Below are 21,448 nucleotides of genomic sequence, written 5' to 3'. Positions count from 1 at the left end.
GTGAGGCACTCAGGGGAAGCTCATCAGGAGTGGACCTTGGCTGTGGCCAGGGTGATGGAGATGCTCCAGGATGGGTGTGGCCAGCAAGGAGCAGGAGCACCAGGGCCCCAGGACAGCCCCAGGCTCCCAGCACAGCGGGCCAGGGAAGCTCTGCTCAATCACCTGGACATCCTACTGCCCACACTGGGCCCCACCTGCCGCCTCTGGGAGGTCAGAGGCCAAAGGAGCCCCAAGTCATCAGAGGGTTGCAGTGGGTGGGCTCTGCTTCCTAGAGCACACCAAGGAGGGGCTGACCGTCCACAGAAAGCAGGCCCAGGGTCACAGCCCACCTGCCACATGGACACAGGGCTCCCCGGAGAACTGCAGCCTCAGGTGGGCTGGCCCCTCCAGTGACACAGGTCCAGGTGTGGGCTGCCGGAGCCCACTGCCCAGGCAGTGAGGAGGCAGGTCAGTCCAGGACGGTCTTGAAGTCTGTGGTCAGGGCTGGGTCAGCTGCGGCCTTGAGGGCCGCCAAGGTGGCCTCAGGGAGCTTCTGACACAGCTGTGTTTGGGCTGCAGAAAAAAGAGGGACAGAACTCAGACCCCGTCCAGAAGAGGTCAGAGTGTCCTCCAGCCCAGCCCTAGGACAGGAGGCACATCTAAGCTGAGCCCTGCCCAGCACCAGGGCAGGAGCCTCAACCAAAGGTCAGCGGCCCTACGTCTTGGGCCAGACAAAAGGCCCAGAGCGGCTGACCAGGGAGCAGAGCCAGGGCAGGAGGGGGTCGTTTGCGACCATAAGCTGAGGACCTCACTGAGGCCCGGGAGCAGGGAGGGCAGTGGTCTCTGAGGACAGGGCTCACTCCTCCCACACCTACCTGTTCTGAGCGGCCCCAGGAGACACTTGTAGGTGGCACAGTGACAAGCCAGCTTGACCAGGAAGGCTTGGTGGCAGAGCCACTGTGCTGCTTCGAAGGGAAACGGGCCGGCAGCGCCCCTGGCCCCCAGCGACGCCCCTGGGGGAGCAAGGGGAGGCTGACAGCTGCGGTGGAGCCCCAGCCCACACCCCCCTCGGGCAGCCCAGCCCAGGCGCGCGGTCCCAGCCCTGCACCTGAGTTCCTGGCTCTCAGGATGGAGTAGCAGCAGGAAGCCGTGTCAGAGACGATGCGCAGGAAGAACCGGGGGTTCTTCCGAACCTGCTGGCTGAACGGGAGCTGGAGCACACACGCGTGGAACCTGGGGAAGGAGGGCAGGCCTGGGGGGTCACCGGCATGCACACCGTGTGCAGCTGGTGTGAACGCCCATCTGTGCACGAGTGGGATGAACACTTCAGCGTGGCCACCTGGGCCCAAGTTTTCCTGCTTGAGTTGTCACAGTCCCTTGCTGGGTGCCTGCTGTGCTTGGCCAGGCAACAAATGACTTGGTGTCAGGGTCAAGGAGTGAGGCCCCACCCATGGTGGAGACGCTGTCCACTTCAAGGCCCAGCAACCATTCCCGGGACTGGACGCCACTGTCCCCTCCAGGCTCTGAAGGCAGCCCTTGCTCTCTGAGCTGAGCCTGTATCTTCCTCTCCTCTCCCTAGGCTCAGGGACATAGTGACCCTTCCTCCCCACACAGGCACAGGTATCCAGTCACCTGAGCTACAGTCCTCGGGCACACATCCACCACAACATCAGACTTTGGGGATGGCCCAGAATATCCAAGAAATCTCCCAAATTAGCAAGCCCAGTTTGACACCCCCCCCGGAGTCACCTCTAAAACCCTGTTCCCTAACGGGGCAGAGCAGCCTCTGAACAGGGGGCCCGATCTCCTTGGCCAGCAAAGCAACACGACTTTTTCTCAAAACTCTGTCCTCGTTACTAAATTGGCACTGGGGACAAGGACTGAGCTTAGGTGACATCACCACCCACCCATCCTCAGCTCTCAGGAGCAGCCACAGGCAGGGAGGTTCCAGAAGCTCTGGAGGCCTGAGCACAAGTCGGGGTCCTCTCTGCCACACCCTTCTGGGGTACAGGCTGGCAATGCTCATTGGCTGCAAGCTCAGCGCTCTGCCCCTGGGTCCCCAAATCCACACTGTCTGAGGCCTTTGCATGCTGGGTACCTTCCACCAACACTCTCCTGCCCAGCTCAGTGGACGCCAGGCTGTGTGGGCCTGCAAATGTCCAGCAATGGCAGAAGTATGTCCATGACTGGAGAGAAGGTGAGGCCGTGCTGGGTGGCTCCTGCTGCAGATCCACTTACCCCCTGGGTTCCCAGAGCCCCTGCTGCCCCTGCAAGACAAGCACTGAGTGGGCACTGCTAGCCCTGCGCCTTAGCTGGTGGCAGTGTGGACCCCTGACCCACCTGTAGGCCTGCAGCAGGAAGATCTTGTAAATGTTCACGCACACCGTCTGGAGGCTGTTCACCTGGAGTCCCGGACAGCAGGATAGTCAGCAAGGGCCCTGGACGGCAACCCTCTACTCCATCCCCATCAGTCAGACAGAGTAAGGCGGCGGACACTGGGGCGAGAAGCCCCCCCCCCCCCCCAGTTAAGTCCAGCCAGGCCCTCCCAGGGTCACTGTGAAGGGACAAGCAGGGGCAGGAGCACCTGGCGGGACATGCAGCACTTGACATGCACACTTGTACACATGCTGCTCTCACACACACACACACACACACGTGCTCCTCACATGCTCGTGTGCAGTCACATACACACCTGGGTACACATGTACACATAAGGAGAAATGCAGACGTGTATTCACATGCACACACTTGCACAGACGTGCACTCATACATGCACGTACACACTTGCACACACATAACTACAGGACTGGCCACCTGTAAAGGCCTGGTGCTGGGGCTCTGGGCACGTGCCCCGCTCACCTGCAGGTCCAGAAAGAGGCCGTGGCACTTGAGTCGCAAGACAGCCAAGAGCTTGCGACGCAGGTTCCGCCCCACCTTGGAGCCGCGATGGAAGGTGAGACTGGCCCTGACCGAGGTCTGAGCATAGCTGTGACATACAGGGGTGTCAGGTGTGTGTTCCCCCAACAGCTGCTGTGACCCAGAGCCCTGTGCCTCCTCCCCCAGCCCTGCCACATCTCGCCTGAGGCACAGCTGCCCGGCACGAGGACCCAGATGGGCTGGGCACAGAGCACACAGCATGCCCTGAGAACCGGCTGGCTCACGGCTCATGCCACTCGAACCAGGCCCCGCACGCCTGCCCCTGCCAGGACCTGGCCGACAGCATGACTGTACCCCAGCCTGGGATCACCCCAGACGTCCACTCGTCAGCAACACGACCGACAGAGCTCACCGGCAGCCTCCCCTGCGCAGCCCCGCTGTGGAGCACGGCCCTCTGCCTGAAGCCCCGGCAGAGGCTGGCAGCCCGGTGACAGCGTCTGCCAGTGGTGTCCGACTGACCCTTGCCAGGCACAGCCCCAGGATGGGATGTGCGCAGGACACAGGAAGAGTGCCCTCCTGCCCCTGGCTGTCTCTGCGTGGCACACAGTTAGCACGCCAGGACGTGCCTGCTGACTCCGGCTTCTGGACTCTGATGCTGGACGCGGTCTTCCACATCACCAGGTGTCGCCCAAGGCCAGTGGCAGAACGGGGCTTCTTTCTGGGGCCCACAGTCCCTCCCAAGCCATTGACAGGTTGAAGGGTGACCTGTCCTGGCAAGGCATGGCACCTCAGCATTCAGAAACGGCCGAGAGAGGCCACCTGAGTCTCTGGCCATTTCCTCCGCCCAGACTTGCAGGCGGATGGGAAAACGTCCCAACCTCCCAGCTGCTCCCAACACGGCCTCTTCCAGTTCGCCCCAGGGCTGGCATGTGGCCGTGAGGACTGGGCAGAGCGAGGGCTGGGAGCCAGGTGGTGACCAAGGGTGTGCCGCGTCACCCTTCCTCGTGGGCCAAGTGAGCAAGGGACGGCAGCACAGGCAGAGGCTGGTCAGGGAGGACGTGAGGGCGCTGCGCTCTCGGCTTCCCTGGGGACGCCCTGCTGTGCTCCCTTGGGGTCAGCTCACTCCTGCGTCCATGCTTCTCATGCTGGACACCCTCTACCTGCATCTTGCAGAGTCTGGTGCAAGGTGAAGGTGGAAGTCCCTCTCTCCCTCCAGTCAGTTCTCCAGAAACAGAAAACCACCATCTCACCAAAGAGCTCTACTGAAGACGGAGCTTGGCTCTGGACCGCGAGGCCCAGGGTGGTCAGGCCCAGGGTGGTCAGAGTCGCCAGGGCTGGAACAGTTGCACCGCCCTCCACTGCCACCTTGGGATTTCTACATCTTTACTCCTAAGAGATGGCCCAGATGTCTGTCCCAGTCTGTCCTGAGTCCATGGCGACCGTGTGGGCCCGAGGCTGCACTGTGAGCTCTGGTGAGACGGCACCCATGTCTCCAGACACCCACCAGGCCAGAGCCCTGCTGACCGAGCCAGTCACCTGGAACTCCTGGCAACCAGAAGGCCATGGGTGGGCTGAAGCTTGGGTCCCCCTAGACACTCGGGTGCAGCCAGGACTTGCAGGCTGGCTCAGGCTGGGGAGACACTGGTGCCCTGGATCTACAGTGTCCTTCTGCCAAACCAGCCCAGTAAACAGCTCCTGTGCCCAGTGCTTGTGCACCCACGGGAAGATGCACCTCTGTCCACCCCTGGGTTGAAGGGCACCAGCTTCTAACATCTTGGTCCCCAGATACCTGTCCTGCCAACAGGACTGGACCGGCCCTCAGTGCCGCCTGCTCTGACGGGCTGACTCCTCACCTGCCAGGGACACTCACCTGGAGTAGTCACAGAACACCTCCAGGGTCTGCGAGTCCAGCAGCAGGCCGCACCAGGGGAACAGGCAGTGAGCGGGCAGCTGCAGCGGGGCAGCGCTGTTGGAGGCCTCGCTCTCCACGGGGAAGTTCACCACCGTCTTCTGCAGGTTTATCTTGCAGCCATACTCGGGGACGCCCTGGACCAGGGCCCTGAGCCAGAGGCAGTGTTAGCCACAGGATGGGGCTGCTGCTCCCTGAACCCCAGGTGTCCTGGGGCCGGCGAGAGCCAGCCTGGTCCAAGGTGTCCCCACCCTCCAGCTCCAGTCCTGTGTCCTGGGCGAGACAGGCCAGTGTCTGTGCCTGAACTGGCTCAGAACAGGATGCCAGGGCTCATCTCACACACCCACAGGGCCAGGCCTCATCTACCATGGAGCCTCCCCCTACTGAGTGGCCTGTCCTGGGAGGGGGAGCCCACCCTGCAATCCCGTCTCCCAGTAGGACCTGCTGTCCACCCAGGTTTCCCTCCCTGACCAGGGCCCTGGGGCAGAGCCATCCTCCCAGACCACACAAGGGAAACAGTGTCCCCTCTGCCCCTGGTGGCCACTGCTTGTATGGCTCCTGAGTGCTGTGAACCTACAGGGTCCTCTCACCTAACTTAGTGAACTGGACATCTGGGGCCCTTTGGCTCAAGGACACTGCTGGACAGCGCAAGCCCTGGCAGCGCTGAGGGCCAACTCAGGACTGGACGGCGTGCAGTGTGTGCCCACCGCAGCCCAGCGGCAGCCCCTGCCTCCCGCAAGCCTCCCCAGGGGTCCAACTCCTCACTCAAGCCCCCTTCCTGGGCCCCGAGACAAGCAGCCGACGAGGCACCGTGGGGACTCACTGTGGCAGCCCGATTCTGACAGGGGCCACGAGACTCAGCTTCAAGGCCAACCCTGGGATGTGCCAATGGCCCTGGTCTGCCCACAAAAACAAACTGAAATGGCACACTGTGCCCATTCACGTGTAACCAGGGACGTGTCAGAGGAAAAGACCGTTCCCCAAGCCCTGGGCGCTGGCCTCAGATGGCCACTGCACTAAGTCCACACTCTGGCCTCTTCCTTGCCGTCTGGTCAGGAAGGACGACTCACAGATGTAAGCCCAGGGCCTCCCACTCAGGGCTGGAATGCAGCCTGGGCTCACGGCACACTCGGGAGGTGGCAGTCCCCTGCAGGTGGCTCTGGGCGTGCCAGGTGCCACCTCCTGTTGCATCTGAGGCTTTGAGTACCATCACGCTTGCTGTGGGCGCGACTCATGAGGCTCGGCGCCGCCCGGGAGCCAAGCTCTTGGTGCCTGCCCGCATTCCTGGCTTGGCTACACAGCCAGGCACCGGTCAGCGGTGTCAGTGGGACGTCACCAGGCCCCGGGATAACCCAGGCTCCAGGCACACAAACCCCTCGTGGATCAAACGAATCGCGTCAGCCAGTGAGACCACGTGAGGACTCACCTGAGGAAGGCCCTGGCCTGGGCCAGGTGAGGCGTGACCAGCAGGAAGTCGTCCACCAGCCGCAGAAGCACCCTGAAACCAAGGGACACGCAGGGCCTGACCCACACGCCCCAGGGAGTCGTAGCAACCGTTTTAAACGTGCATCCACACGGACGAGAAGCAGCTTCCTCCTAACAAGCGGCCTCTGCGATGACCTGCTGGAGCAGGCACACGCCACAGCCCAGGTCTATGGGATCCACGCTGGACAGGGACGAGCCTGGTGGGCCCTGTGCCTGGACGGCAGTTCTCAGCCACCAGGGAGAGCTGTGAGCCCCAGCTCAGGGTCCCCCAGGCCTCGGTGGAGGCCCAGCAGTGTGCAGTCAGCGGGATCGACATTCAGATCTGTGTTCTAAACACCTGGAGACGTGACCCTGGCCGTGAGCTGCAGAGAGCGCAGGTGAGGCCCCTGCCACCTCCCCACGCCTCCCAGCAGATGCTGCTGCTTTCCTGGAGCCACCTGTCGACCAGAGCCCTGGGGGTCGACTTGCCTGGGACACCCCAACACTCAGGAGTGCTACACCAATGTCTCTGGACCAGTCCCCAGTGCTGCTAGGCAAAGATGGATACAGCCACGGTCCAAGGGCGCTGCCACCCAGACGGAAAGGGCTTGGGGAATGAGCTCCCTGGCTCTGCCAGCCCCAGCCCCAAGGCCCTGGGGACCACCAATGGACGGGAGGGTCCTGGGGCCCGACTGCCCCTTGCTGAGCTGCTGTGAGGCACACTGAGCACCTGTCACCCATCACAGACTGGACTCGCCAGCTCTCTAGGCTGTGTGCATCCTCCTTGGTGACTTCACGTGAAGCACAGGGCAGGGCCTGTCTGGTTCTCTAAGACCAGGCGACCCTGAGGTCCAGTGAGTACCAAGTGAGAAGAGAGGCCTGTGCTCGGAGGAGAGCCATACCCGTCCTGCTGCACCCCGGCAAACAGCTTGTTCTCCATGTCCCCGTAGCACAGGCTGCAGAGCAGGGTGGACAGCACGGAGCCCTGGGGGATCCCCCGGCATTGCACGTAGCACCTGGGGGACGCAGGGAGGAGGCAGATGGGCCAAGGCAGGCTTCTTGCTCGTATCCAGCACACACACATGCCACATGTGCACGCAGACGTGACACACACGTGCACAGATAAACCACACGCAGACATGCCTACACACGTGCACACAGGAACATGGCTACACACACGCTGCACACGTGGACACACACAGGCACATGGCACACAGACTTACATGTACCACACCCACATGCCCCACCCGCACCATGGTGCTGGCCCCTTGGCCTGCACACCCTGTGAAGTGCCAGTTTGCGAGGTCCTATGCCTCACGCAGCGGTTCCCATCTTTCACTGTGGACTGGGATGGCAGTGGCTGTGCCCTCCGATTCACTGTGACTTTTGTTAACTTTAAGAACTATGTTCAGGCAGCCACAGCTGAGAGCGTTCCGCAGGGGTTACTTCTTGGGTGCCAGGGACTGAGCCCAGGGCCTGCCCATGCTAAGCAAGCACTCTATTACCGAGCTTCTGCCTGACACTTGAACCAAAGGGACTGCTCATCTGGGACCCCTCTCCCAGAACAGTGTGTCCACCCTGGACACACACCGCACTCCATGTGGTGGCCGCAGCCAGCCTTCTCTCACGAGTGCAGCCAAACAAGGGTGCAGGGTGCATGGTTCTGTTGCAGGGCAGGAGACCCTTGAGGAGGCCTGTGAGCAGGGTGGCCCTGGGCCACTGCTGGGGAACGGCAGGTGGCTCCTGCTAGACAGGCCACCTGAGCACAGGCACCAGGCCGATTCCAGGGGCTGCGCTGCAGACCAGGGCCAGTGCTCGGCCAGCCGTGGGCCTCCCAAGGGTACTGCGTGGTGAGGACACAGGAGAGCTCTCCACAGCCTGTCCAGGTTGCATGCAGGGCTGGGGCTGTGGCTCGGTGGCAGAGCACTTCCTAGCACGTGCGGGGCTCTGGGTTCCATTCTCAGTACCACATATAAATGAACGAATAAGATAAAGGTCCATCAACAGCCGAAATATATACATATATTAGAAAACAATTCAGCATGCTACACACTTGCAATTTGTGCTTTCCTCAGAAGCATACTCCACCTTTCTTTCTTTTTTTTCAGTTGTAAATGGACACAATACCTTTGTTTTTTTTATTTTTATGTGGTGCTGGGGATTGAACCCAGTGCCTCACGCATGCTAGGCAAACGCTCTACCACTGAGCCAACTCCAGCCCTCCCTACTCTACATTTCTAATCACCTTGTGACCAATGCCGCAAGCACTCACAGTAAGGTAAGTGGCAGCACTGATCCTTACGTGATAACTACTGTGCTCCTCACTAAAAACATCCAGAACGTGTGCCCAGCGTGGGAATAACACAGCCCGACCGTGGACCACCCATGTGTGCCCTGGATTCTGCTCTACCTGCCACTTCTGTGCCTGGCTCTCCCACGGCTGCCTGGGGCCAGTCCTACTCTTGCCACCAGCTCAGGGCCCCAGGAGGAGCCAAGTACCTCAACCCCCACTCCCCAGAGAGGAGCTCCAAGCTGCAGAGGCCGGTCTGCTCCTCCACCATGGGAGGCACGAGGCCAGGGAGCTCTGCTGGAGGCACTAAAAGCAGCGGAGGTTTGGTGCTCTGCCCCCGCCAGACACGGGCTCACGAACCCCAGGCCCAAGTGCACAGCCGAGCCCATCTGAACGGGCTGGTCCACCCACACACCCCCAGGGTGCAGCTGCTGGAGGCATGAAGACCGCAGGGTGGGCGGCCGGCTGCACTCACCTGCCGCCGATCCTCACCACACTGCTGCGTACGAACCTCAGGAAGCAGTCAAACAGGTTGGTGCTGGTCTCATTCAGAGAGCAGCTCTGGAAAACAAGCAGACAGGAGCGGGCGATGGCCGCCAGAGTGCACGTGTGGCTGGGGCAGGAACGGGGCTCCCTAGCGGGGTCAGCTTTTCATGAAGTTGGGCTGGGCCAGGGCCAGGGCCCATCTGCAGCTGGGACAGAATCTGCCGAAGGCTGCTGGTGTCTGCAGACTTTGCTGGACAGTGAGTGTTGCCTGTTTTGGCCCCTGAGACACTGGACCTGACCCATATGACTCCCTGGAGAGCCAAGGAAACTCCCCCAAGGGCCCAGAGAGGGTGCCACTGTCCCCTAAGACTAAGGAAGCACTAGAAGATTCTGTAAAGAGCGAAGAACTACACGAGCCAATCCTGTACTATTGGAGGCCTGGGGGTCTCAGGCTAACACAAAGGGTCAAGCCAAGGTGGGTGGGTCACAGGTCAAACCCTGACTGTCCTCCAAAGAAAGGGGCTTCTCCCTACGGCCTTGAGGTCAAAGCTGAGGGGGCAGACACTTCTGCTAAGTCTCAGATACAGCAACTGAGAGCAGGGGAGCCTGGCCAGGTGGGAAAAGGACACGGGGCCCGAGACAGAGGCCCAGGCCTGGCATGGCCAGCAAAGAGGGGGACTCCGCAGCTGTGCATAGTAGCTGTGGCCTCATCCCCATCATAGGGCAAGCCGAGTGGCCCCACCCAGCGCTGGGAAGCCCATGCAGATGCCCACCAGGCTCAGGGACCTGCTCAATGACGACGGCGTCCCTCAGCGCACTCCTGTCCTGCAGGTGCTCCACGAACTGGCGCATGTAGGGCTGCAGGTCAGAGAGGGTGGAGACCTGCGACAGGGGAGGACGTAAGGGGAGCATGTAGGGCTGCAGGTCCCGGGGGGGGGACCTGGGACGGGGGGCGTGAGGGGCCAGCGTTCCTGCCGCTGGATGGTGCCAAGCCAAGGCCCCAGGACCAGGCCTGACACCAAGAGAGCTGGGTGTCCACCACGAGGCTTCTGTCTTGTGGGGAGGGAGGGAAGGCGCAGGGCGGGAGCTGCAGAAATAGCGGGGCCACACTGCAGCCAGCCTCAGGCCACCCCCCCACCCCCGACCACCATCCACCACCAAGGCCCAAGAAGCACCGGACGTCTCCATGGGGGTGTGGAGAGACCACAGCACATGGAAGGGCCTAGAGGAGCAGGAGGGCATGGCTCCGTCTCCTGTCTGCACACCCTCTTGCTTCTCATCTCAGTGGCCACCAAGACCCATGTCCTTAGGCAGGACGTCCCCAGGCAGGAACACCGAGCTCCTGATGCCCCACAGGATGCTCAGCCAGGAGGAGTCGGAAGCGAGCCGTGGCCTTGGACCACGGCGCCCCCAGGAGGTCACAGCAGTGGCTGCAGTCAGGGCACCCTAGAGAGGTGCACACCTGGAGACCCTCACGCTGCCCCATCCAACAGCAGCTAAGGCACCCACAGGTCATCCTCAAGAAGGGGAGAGAGAGGGGCTGGGGATGTGGCTCAAGCGGTAACGCGCTCGGCTGGCATGCGCGGGGCACTGGGTTCAATCCTCGGCACCACATAAAAATCAACATTAAAAAAAAATTCTCTCTTTAAAACAAACAAAAAAATTAGGGGAGAGATGACAACCAATGGACATGTGGTGCCACCGAGCTCCTGGAGGGCAGCCACAGCCTCAGGCTCACGGCCAAAGTCCACACACGCCCAGGAAGCAGAAGCCAGCCAGCCTAGGGAGCGCTCTGGAACAACCCAGCAAAAGACGCTCTCTGCAAAGGGGCAGAACCGGAGCTGGCAAGGCCAGCAGGTAAGGCGGGAGGCGAGGGCGCCACTCCTGCAGGGTTCGAGCCAGCGCCCGAGCCAGTGCCTGAGCCAGCGCCCACTGCACTCACTCCCAGAAGGCCCTGCTCCACAGGAGGGACAGGATGAGGGGGGATGGGCAACAGTGGAGCCAGAGGGAGATGCCCAACACTTAGGTGCTGTGGTGACTGTGCCTCCGCGTCTTTTCTTATGCTGTGATGAGAGTGAAGAGTTGAGAATGGCTGCCCCAACCACACACAAAAATCAGCGGCACCAGACCCGGGTACAGAAGAGGGCGGAAACAGCAGCTGCCCAGAATGTAGGCACATTCTCTGCAGAACAGTCTCAGCCGCGAAGGGGACTTTGTGAGAACTAAAAGCCACCCGCCAACATCCTCCTGGAGGTGACAATGGGATGCACACACCTGGGGGAGTGGCTCCCAGAATGCACTGCAGAGCAAGGGCCAGCCACAGCAGAAGCAGAGCAGGGCTGGCAGGTGCCCCATGCAGAAGACCCCCCAGCCGGCCAGACAGGGAGCTAGGTTCCGGCACCAGGACACACTGGACGTGACCCTCACAACAGCTCTGCACGCCTGCAGCAGCAGCACGTGGCCATCAGGAAACTCATGGCAACATCAGTACAACTGGACGATGCTCCAGCAATCTCTCTTCCGGAACTCACCCACCCAGAAAGCTCTGTCCAGCCAAGCACCACAGGGCATCCACAGCAGTGCTGCCCACAACAGTCCAGCGAGAAGCCACCCAGACGCCCACCCACAGCAGAAGGGATGCCCCCAAGCAGCGTGTGCCCAGACTGCTGCCCACACAAAGACACGCAGCTTGCTTGGCCAGTCTCAGGCATGCTGGGAGCTGGAGGCCAGGTGCCCAGAACCACTTTCTGACAGAGCCCACGTGACAGGTCATCACTGCGGTGCCTTGGGCTCCCAGGCACTGTGACAAGGAAGTCCCCCCACGTGGGGTCCAGGAGTGTGCACGGAAGATTGGCCAACACTTGCCTGTCTTGTCTCAATGGCAAAGCAAGGGAAGCAGCGTGCGCCTCTGTAAGCCCAGTCCCTGATCTGTCCAGGCCCGCCAGTGGCTGGAGGAAAGGACCCTGGATGCCTATCACCAAGTCTACCCGTGAGCGTGAGGGCAGTGGCAGAGGTGCTCCAGGCAAGGGAAGCCCCACTCGGTGCCCAGGGAGGGAGGCAGGTGCCCCCCGCGCTCTGGCCGCAGACACACCGGGCTACGGACTGCACCAGCTCACCCACAGCACAGCAAGCACACCAGACGCCGGTGCCAACAGGCCTGGGTGCCGAGCAGGCTCAGCAGGGACACCCCGCAGTGGCCTTACGTGTGTCCTGAAAGACTTGCGGACACGCCCGTGGGCGGCTCTCTGCACCACGGCGTAGCGGCGGACGCAGTACGTGTTCTCTGGGGGCCTGATGATGCTGGCGATCACCTCCACGAGTCGGTCCTGGGGGATGGTGTCGTACGCCCCAGTCACATCTGCCTGCAGGATACATGTGAGCCCTCAGAGCCTCAGCCCCACAGGCCAGGGGCCCCTGCAGGCCCTGCCCAGAGCCTGGGCCCAAACCACCCACAGCGCCCCCTGCAGGGAGTGGGCACAGGAAGCTGGAGACACACCATGACCACCCAACTCTGGTCGAGGCCCAGCTAGCTTCAGGAGGGAGGCCAGCCTGCGTCCTCTAAGACCCTCCACCCCAGGGAGGCCAGGCCTGCATTCCCCAAGACCCCAGACTGAGGACCCCAGGGAGCCAGCCTGCTCCCGTCCCTTTGGGCCACAGGACTCATGAACACAGCACCGAGCCCGGGGGTCTGAGCCAGGTTCAGCTCCTTCTCTGAAGAGGAACCAACCTGTGGTGGGATGCTCCTAAGAGTGGGACCCAGGACTTGGGGTGCTGAGTCCAGGGAGCCCACACAGGCTCAAAACTCTGTCCCGAGCTGGTGTCCCCAGGAGACAGGCACTCAGGTTCCCATCTCCCAAGAGAATCAGAGGACACACCTCTAGGGCCCAGTTGTCGGGGTGAGGTAGGCCACCACTCCCAACAACGGGCCAGGCTGACGGGGTGTCCAGGCGTCAGTGCTCTGCACAGACCCCAGCACCCAGGTGGATCTGAACGACAGTGGGTGTGGTGGGCGGGGCAGGTGCCCACCTTGACAAAGTACAGCCGGGGCGCTGGGTTCTGAGCCCGCACACGCAGCACGAAGGCCCTCCAGACCCTGTAGATGTCGTCCATGCCCAGCACAGAGGCCCCCAGGAGGCCAGGTCGCTGGGCCCGCTCATAATTAAGCACGCTGAACAAGGTCTTAATGTGCACAGCGAACTGCTGGGCCTGGGACACAGAGGGCATGGTGTCGGGAAGGCACAGGGTCCAGCTCTCCGTGAGGACCCAGGGGCATGGCTTCATCGCCAGCCTCACCTGATCCTGCCACCTGGCCCACCCCACCTACCACGGCAAGGGCACATGAGCCACCACGCACTGGAGGGCCGCCAGAGCTGGGGTCGGGCTTGAGACCATCGTCACTCACACAGACCAAACCAGTTCCTGACCCACAAAGTGAGGGGAGGCCAGGAGGCACAGGGTCGGGAGCCGTGGGGAGGCCTGCTGTCCCTCCTGCTCCCCACACGGGAAGCACAGCACGGCGAGGACTCCACGGGCACCCAGAGAGCCTGAGGCCCTCGAGCCCTGAGCAGCTGCCCAGAGGCCCTCGAGCCGGTGTCCCCTCCGCCCACACTGACTTCCTAGACCTGGGAACGATGGCCCTTGTCCACCTCACTCTGCCCACTGTGGCTCACCACACACTGGGGCCCTCGTCTAAGCTCGCCCTGACCACGGGCTTGGCGAGGCGACACGAGGCAGGGTTACCTTCTTCTCCCTGCGGAGCGCTCTGGCACCCACGACGCAGTCCATGCTCACGATGGGCCGCAGCCCGTTGGGCTTAGGGACGAAGCGGAGTCTAGATGTGGGCAGGGCGGGCCGGGCGCCCTGGTGCTGCCTGACCTCGGCTTCCGACAGCTGCCGCAGCTGCACGCGCTCCAGGAGTTGCCTGTGACAGAGCCTCTTGGAGCCACAGGACCCCACACAGCAGGTGCGCTGCCAGGACACTCGACGCCCGGCTCACGCTGCAGGGCTGTGCAGGGCCATGGCGACCATGCTGACCATGGACCCCTCAAGAGCAGATGCTTGACCCCAGCCCCACGGTCAACCCAAGATGTCCAAACACAGCCAACATCCAGCACCACCTCGCTGCCCCCAGCTGGCCAAGCATCTCTGCAGCCTGCTGCTGCTCCCTACTGATACCCCGGGCTGGGCATGGGTGCCAAGGGCCCCATGGGGCCTGAGCGTGAAGACGTGCTCAGCAGCCCTGACGCGGGTGCTAATAGTGCCCACCGCTATGGTGGCCTTGGAAGAGCCAACAACCCAGTCGGGGGCCCTGCAGCCCCCATCCCTCACCCTGCATAGGCACCTCTGCCTGCCACAACCCTGCGAACCTGGATGGGAAATGCAGCCGGCACAGAATCCAGGTGCTCAGAGGCCAAGCCAGCCAGCGGTCCCCCAAGGAGCCCCTCCCAGACACTTCCCAAGGGGCGGGCAGGGAGCAGCAGTGTGCCTTAGAGAGTCCGACCCACAGGCAGCAGTCTGTTGATGCTCTCCTGTCCACCACTCTTCTCCGCAGCAGGGTTGCTATGATGGTCGGACCCAGGCAGCTGGTGCGCAGTCCAGGGCCCCACGGGCCAGGACAATGGGGCCCCACCCAGACCACAGGACTCTGTGAGTGGACAAGCTGCAGGTGCCTCACACAAGCTGGGATCAGCACCTGGGTTCGTGCCGACATCGACAAACAGAGCACGGACGGTACCTGACCCCCACGCTCTGCAGCCTGCGCCAGGTGCTCTGGCGGTAGAAGAGGAGCCTGTTCTTCTGGAACGTGGTCTCTGTGACATAGAAGAAGGACCTCAGCAGACCCACCACGTAGGCGTCCACCAGCCAGAACAAGAACTTGGCCAGGATCTCTGCCCTCAGACGGTGCTCCGCTGCAGGCACACAGTGGGTACCTGCAACAAGAGGGCTGCTGAACCCCACCCCATCCCCACAACCCACAGCTGCACCCCAGACCCACGTGGCAGCCACAGCCCACCAGGAATGGCACCCATCCCCGTGATGCCCACGGATGGCACTGAGAGCAGCTGAAGGGGACACACTGGGCTCAGGTAGACGTGCTCTCTGCTCCCTGAGCATGGCTGCTGGAGAGCTTAAAGCCACACCTGTGGCTCAGGCAGCTTCCTCCTCTGTGTGTGAGCAGAGCGGAGAAGGCGTGCACTCTCTGTCCCCACACTGGTCCACACGATTCCAAACCCGTCACTGGGAAGCAAGATCCAGAACCCTGAGGTGGGTTTGCAGGCTGCACAGCCAAGCCACCACCAGCCAAGGGACTCCGACCCCAGGCTCCAACACACACAGTGAGCCCAGGGCGCCCTGGCCACTCTGCGTTCTATTCTGCACATGTGAGAAGCAGCCACAGGCATCTTCAGAGGCCAGACAGAGCCGGGCTGACCACCAACAGTGGACAGGAAAGGCACTGCAGAGAAGCAGCAGGAACCCAGAAGGCAGGCCGGGACAAGATGGCACGGGACAAAGAGGAGGAGAGCAGTGGGCCCCTGGCAAAGCAGCCCAGGCAGAGCACTTGGCGGGTGGGGGTCAGGCTGAACCCACCGAGGCCCTTCCTGATGGGAGTCGGGATAAACTCTGCATCCTGAGGATCCACACCGCCAGGAAAGGCACCAACAGCCCCGAGGATGGTGAGGAACCAGGGCCACCGCACACGAAAGAAAATGAAAGGCAGAAAAGCACACTCGAGTGTCCCCAGGAGCCAGCCCCAGGGTCTTCATCTACCATCCAGGCAGCCATCTTATCTGTTAAGAGCCACCTCGGAAGTTCCGCTCTCCTGGGCTTCCTCGTACCCACCCCCACCACACCAGTGACCCACCAGGGCACCCTAACCCCAGCCAATCCCAAGCGATCCCACCCACCTGGCTCTGACGAAGCTCCCCCAGCCTGTCCCACAGCGCCACAGCTCGCACCCCAAGCCCTACCCACAAAAGCTGAGCCCTGGACATCTCGGGGCCTCTCTCCTACAGGGAGGTGGACTTTACTGTTTACTGTCAGCTCTGACAAACGAACCCTCGGGTAGACCTCTGCCTGGTCTCCGTCCTTCACCACCACCACCCCCCCACCCCCCGCCGTGGTCTCTCGCTTTCTCAGTTTCTTTCACCAACAAACACAACAGGCTGTCCAGCTGTCCAGTTAAGTGACAACTGTCAGGAGGGACGGGAAATAAACCCACCTCCCTGCTACTGAAGAGACGGACCCAGCGACTAGAATCTGAAAAGGTGAAGATAAAGACTAGTGGAGACCCAGGCCCACGGCGAGCTCAAAGCCAGCCAGCAACGGCAAGGCGCTCCGCAGCTCAGCCAGGCCCTTCTCCAAGTAAAACACCTAAGAAAGGCAGGGTGTGGCTCCCTGGCCAAGTGCCCCCGAGTCCAACCCCCAGCACTGCCCCCAAAGTAAGATACCTAGTGGAGGAGAAAGGACCCGACAGGAAAGCACTGAACAAAAGGCAGCCCGGGGCTGGGTCGGGGCTCAGCGTAGAGCGCTTGCCTCGCACAGGTGGGGCCTGGGTTGGATCCTCAGCACCACGTAAAAACAAGAAAGCAGAATAAAGATATCGTGTCCATGTATAACTAAAAAAATACTAAAAAAAAAAAAAGCCAGCCCAGCGCAGCCGTGCCGGAGAACGGGAAAGAGACAGCAGGGCGAGAGCGCCTCACGTCACTGTCCTGCAAGGACACCCTCACCAGAGACCACGCCCGCACACGGCCTGCAGACTCCAGGGCAAGAGGCGCAGCACAGCCACACTGGAGCCAGACCGCCGTGCCCCAGGCAGCAGGCAGCAAGACCACACAGGGCACAGAGATGACCATGCTCACCGCCCATGCTCTCTGGGTGCCAGAACACCAACCTCAGACCACAGCTGTCACACAGATCAGCTGGAAGTGACGAAAGGCCCTTCCAGATCTCCTGGGGTCGGGGTCTGAGGTGTCCCCCAAAAGCTCCTGGGTGGGACAGCACAGAAAGTTCAGGGGGAAGACATCAGGTTGAGAGGTGTCGCCTCTTCAGTGTTGATCCCGACAGGGACACACTGGGAGGTAACTGCGCAGGCAAGCGTGGCTGCAGGAGTGGGTCCCCGGGCGCGTCCCTGATGAGCGCAGCTCAGTCTCTCTGCTTCCTGGTGCCATGTCCTGAGCTGCGCTCCTCCTCCACACCCTTCCACCATGTGTCCTGCCTCACCTTGGAGCTGACCGTCTGTGGACTGAGACCTCAGAGACAGTGAGCACCAAATAAACTTTTCCTCCTCTGAAATCGTTCCGGTCACAGCAGTGAAAAGGCTGATTAAAACAGACCCCATTCATTTGGAAAATAAAAAATATGCCTAAATAGCTCACTGGTCAAAGAAATCATAGAAGTTAGAAAATACCCCCCAAAACGGTTGCACCTAAGTGACTACACATCAAAAACAGGCACAGCTAAGGCGGTACTCGGAGGGAAACACAGTGAAGAACCCCCCTAAGAAGTTAGAAAACTAACAGGACCCCTAAAAGAAGCAGGAGGAAGACCTAAACATCAGGGAGAAATCAAACTCAAAACAAAGCCCCACAGAGAGGACCAGCCAGGTTCTGAGGAAAACTGGGAAAGGGACCCTGCAGCCGGCCGAAGACCGAGGGCAGGCAGGGCTGGGCCTGGGCGAGATGCAGCACATGCCCAGAACAAGGAGCAAGGGTGGCCCCATCCAAGGGGCCAGAGCAGGGGCGGCTTGGGAGAGATCTGGACAAGTGGGGGCCAAGGCGCCTCACTCCCAGCAGGCCACAGGGAACCCTCTGGGCAGGTCTCCAGCCATAATGGGCAGCGGATACGGACATCCCCGCAGTCTGGTCTTCAGGGCTGCAGAAAGCACAGCCTATGAGGGCAGAGGGTTCAAGGGGTCCACAGGGCCTGGCAGCCAGGGAAGTGGACAGGCAGGCCTGGTGGACAAAGGTGATGGAGGCCTGAGCAACGGGCAGAGAGGAGGGCTTGGGTGAGGGCCTGGCAGGCTATTCAGGTCTTCTTCCTGGTCTCTCTCCCCCACCCTGCCCTGCCCCAGCATACACACCATTACAACTACACACCTGGGCTGGGGTTGTGGCTCAGAGGGAGAGCGCTGGCCTAGCACATGTGAGGCTCACATATGAATAAGTAAAATGAACGTCTATTGACAACTAAAAAAATATTTAAAAACCTACAAAAAAAAGAAAAAGAAAAAACCTACACACCTGCTGGGTGTGGTGGCACAGGCCTGTAATCCAGTATCTCTGGAGGCTGAGGCAGGAGGATCACAAATTCAAAGCCAGCCTCAGCAATGGCGAGTCACTAAGCAACTCAGTGAGACCCTGTCTCTAAATAAAATACAAAATAGGGCCGGAGATGTGGCTCAGTAATCAAGTGCCCCTGAGTTCACTCCCTGGTACCCTCGAAAAAAAACACAGAAAACCTACACACCTGCACACTGGTGACCTGGACACTCTTCTCCCATCCCAGTTACTGTCAGGTAAGGCACCATTCTCAGTGACGAGCTCTGAGGTCAAGAGAGGATTCAGCACAACCTGCCAGCCTCAAGAAAGCTATGACCTCCGGGACCCTCCCCTGCTGCCAGAACCCACTGCAACGCACACCTGCCCTATCTGTTCACTGTGCCATCCCCAGTGCCCCAATGAAAGTGGACAGGGGTCTCTTAGGTCCCTGCAAACTGGAGAGAGGGCACTCAGAGGCAGAGATCAGCTGGAGCTCCCTGACAGCCACAGGTCAAGAAACCTGTCACCTGCTTGGGGACCAGGGCCCCTGCCTTCAACTGGGCCACTCCCCTAAGCCCTACTGCACGTGCTGCAGGGCTGGCCAGTGCTGGCCGGGAGGGCAGCCCCTCCTCACCTGGGCTCCTGCGCAGCCAAGCACAGTCCCGCACCTTCATCTTCCACGTCAGCTCCCGCAGTGACAGCCTGGCGTGCTTTCCCAGAGAGATGAACCTCTTCACGTTCCTCAAGAAGCGGCGCTGGTTGTGCCTGGAGCCCCAGAGGCCGGCGGGGACCAGCCTGCAGAGACAGGCCCGTAGGAACGCATATACCTGCCAGGGGCTGCTGTGCTGGTCGAGCAGCTCAACCAGGTGGCCCGGGTCTGCAGACCCCTCAGGAGCCTCAGCTGGCCTCCCTGAGGCACAGGCACGGGCCACCTGGGTGGCCGCAGCCTGAAGTGGACAGTGCATCCTCAGAAGAGCAAGGTAAGGGCACTGTGCATGGTTGGCAAGCAGTTCCCGGAACAGGGGTCGCATCTGCCCGTAGCGTGGGGACAGGCGGTGTGTCCTGCCAGGCACACCCAGCTGCTGGGGCACTGGTCCTAGAAAGATGGTCTCCACAAGCCTCTGGGCCCCACTCAGGCTGGGCCGCAGGGAGCTGAGAGGGAAGGAGGGGTGCAGCTGCTCCTTGCCCCTGGAATAGGAATAGAGGAAGCGCTTGACCTCCACCTGTGGTTGGGGCTGTGGTGGCCACAGTGTGGATGGGAGACTGGTCTCCCGCTTGCAACCTAGGCAGGAGGAGTGCTGGGCTCTGGACTTAGCTTCCAATGATGTGGCTTCAACTGCGGCTGGGCGGGGGGTCTCCCCACAGGGTTTTCCAGGAGTGGGCCCACAGGCCTGCTCCAGGCCCAGGCTGCACCTGGGCTTCTTGGCCAAAGGTGGACTTCTGCCTGCGTTGTCTAGGTGCCGCTTTGCACCTCGGGCTGGCCAGCCCAGGGATCCCCAGGCCTCCTGTCTGCTGCTGTTCTGGACTGGGCCTGTGGATCGGCGGCCTGTCTGGCCTGCGTGCCCTGTGGGCCAGCGGGTCCGGGGCACTGTGGGCTGGGCCTTGGTGGTAGCGGAGAGTTCGTAGAGAGGCGGCCCACACACCTGGTAGGCACAATTGGGAGCCACCAGCAGGTAGAGAGCGCAGCGGGCCAGCAGATGGACCAGCACGTCGTCGCCCAGGCGATGGAGGAGCATCCCCCACGCGCCGCTGCCGCGCAGAGTCTCCGTCACGGTATTGGGCAAATAGCTTCGAACGCTGGTCGTGAAGGCCATAGGTGGCCCGCCACGGGCCCCGTCCAGCAGCGCGAAGCCAAAGGCCAGCACATTCCTCACGCCGCGCTCGCAGAGCCTCTGTACGACCCTGGCCACCAACTCCTTCAAGCAAGACACCTGCAGGGGAGAAGGTCCTGAGTCGCTGAGGACGGAGGTGCCCGGAGTCGCGCTGCCCTGAGTCCCGCCTCTTCCCCCGTCCCCACCCTCCCGGATCCCCAGGGCGTCCCACCTGGCGGAAGGAGGGGGCGGCGGGAGGCGGCTGCGCGTCCCAGGGCACACACACCAGGCACTGGGCCACGAGAGCGCAGAAGGCGGCCGGGTCTCCTCGCCGCACGAGCCGCCGGCCCTCGGGCCCCAGGCGGCGCGCGAAGGCCGCCAGCGGCAGCACCTCGCGGTAGTGTCTGCGCAGCAAGGCGCGCACCGCCCGGCACCGGGGTGCGAGCGGCATCGCCCAGGAGGTTCTGGCCGGGCCCCCACGTGCGGGAAGCCGTGCGCTCGCGCCGCTGGGAAAGACCGGGCGGGGGCGGGCCCGCACGGAGGAAGGGGCGGGGTCCGCACGGAGGAGGCGGGCTGAAAGAGGAAGGGGCGGAGCCTTGCCTTTCCCCCGCGCTGCGCCCCGCGGTGGTCTGTTGCTTGTGCGCCCCACATGCGTGTGCCCACCGCCGCACCCTGCCCAGGCGCAAGTGCGGCTGCAAGGGTAGCACAGGGCCAGCAGTGGGAGAGGCGATACGTGTGGTGCCAAGGTACAGGTGCTTCTGCGCTCCTATTTGTCTCAGATGGGCCATGACCCCAGATGGGCTGCCCTGGGGTCCGGACAGGAGGGGTGCGGAAGGAGCCAGGCAGCGTGTCCCAAGCGAAGGGGACTGGCCGCTCTATCTCGCTGAAGGGTGTAGACAGGGCCCTTCAGGGGTTTCAGAGGGACCCAGGACGCAGCTGGTCCTGGGGCACCCATGTTGCTTGCCAGAGCTCCTGGCAGATGGCAGTTCCTCCTCTTAGACTCCTCCTTAACTCCAGCCTGAATTCCTCTTTGCAGGTTTTCAGGATTCTGTTGTGGTCCTGACTGTAAGCACGCACCCCAAATCAGTCCCTTGGTACCATCCACTACCAAGGGAAGGGGGCGAGCTCCCTCACCTGGGTCCCTGCCGCTGGACCCATCCCATGCACACGGGAGGATGCTAGAGCCGCAGGCCAAGGGACTTGGCTCTTGCCTGGGACAGCCCAGAAAGAGCCAGAAGCCCCGACTGCGGCCCAGAAGTCCCGCTGCCCTCGCGCTTTGCTCAGGGGAGTCGCCTTGCCAGTGCTGGGGGCTGTCAAGTTTGAATCGCTGGGAATTGGGGAAACCTGCGGGCCTCTGGGGCTTTGTGGAGAC

The 21,448-nt window shown here is 61.9% G+C and overlaps 1 protein-coding gene across 2 annotated transcripts; it reads right to left on the bottom strand.

Annotated features, from left to right (window-relative positions):
• Positions 1-448: 448 nt before the first annotated feature.
• On the bottom strand, positions 449-20,527 carry Tert (telomerase reverse transcriptase). 2 transcript variants are annotated; one of them, XM_077109408.1, is made up of 16 exons: positions 20,309-20,527; positions 18,900-20,196; positions 14,740-14,935; positions 13,746-13,926; positions 13,032-13,211; positions 12,209-12,367; positions 9,792-9,887; positions 8,995-9,080; positions 7,132-7,245; positions 6,192-6,263; positions 4,727-4,915; positions 2,839-2,965; positions 2,320-2,381; positions 1,088-1,212; positions 855-992; positions 449-552 (listed from the first exon to the last, which is right to left on the bottom strand). In XM_077109408.1, the coding sequence occupies exons 1-16, from the start codon at positions 20,525-20,527 to the stop codon at positions 449-451; spliced, it is 3,345 nt and encodes a 1,114-aa protein (XP_076965523.1). The 2 variants fall into 2 exon arrangements, with proteins under 2 accessions (XP_076965523.1, XP_076965524.1); XM_077109409.1 differs by lacking the exon at positions 4,727-4,915.
• Between the last annotated feature and the right edge of the window lie 921 nt (positions 20,528-21,448).

Source organism: Callospermophilus lateralis, chromosome 5, assembly GCF_048772815.1.
Source record: "Callospermophilus lateralis isolate mCalLat2 chromosome 5, mCalLat2.hap1, whole genome shotgun sequence".
NCBI lineage: Eukaryota > Metazoa > Chordata > Mammalia > Rodentia > Sciuridae > Callospermophilus > Callospermophilus lateralis.
The sequence above is the reverse complement of the archived record's forward strand: the minus strand, read 5'-3'. Positions and strand labels throughout refer to the sequence as shown.

Bases quoted from the DNA above. Each gene is read 5' to 3' on its own strand.
- Tert (XM_077109408.1), bottom strand. From the start codon at position 20,527: ATGCCGCTCGCACCCCGGTGCCGGGCGGTGCGCGCCTTGCTGCGCAGA. The intron at 14,936-18,899 runs GTGAGGAGGGGC...CTCTTGTTGCAG, and splicing joins TTGGCTGCGCAGGAGCCCAG to GTACCCACTGTGTGCCTGCA. The intron at 7,246-8,994 runs GTGAGTGCAGCC...TGCGTCCCCCAG, and splicing joins GTGGTGAGGATCGGCGGCAG to GTGCTACGTGCAATGCCGGG.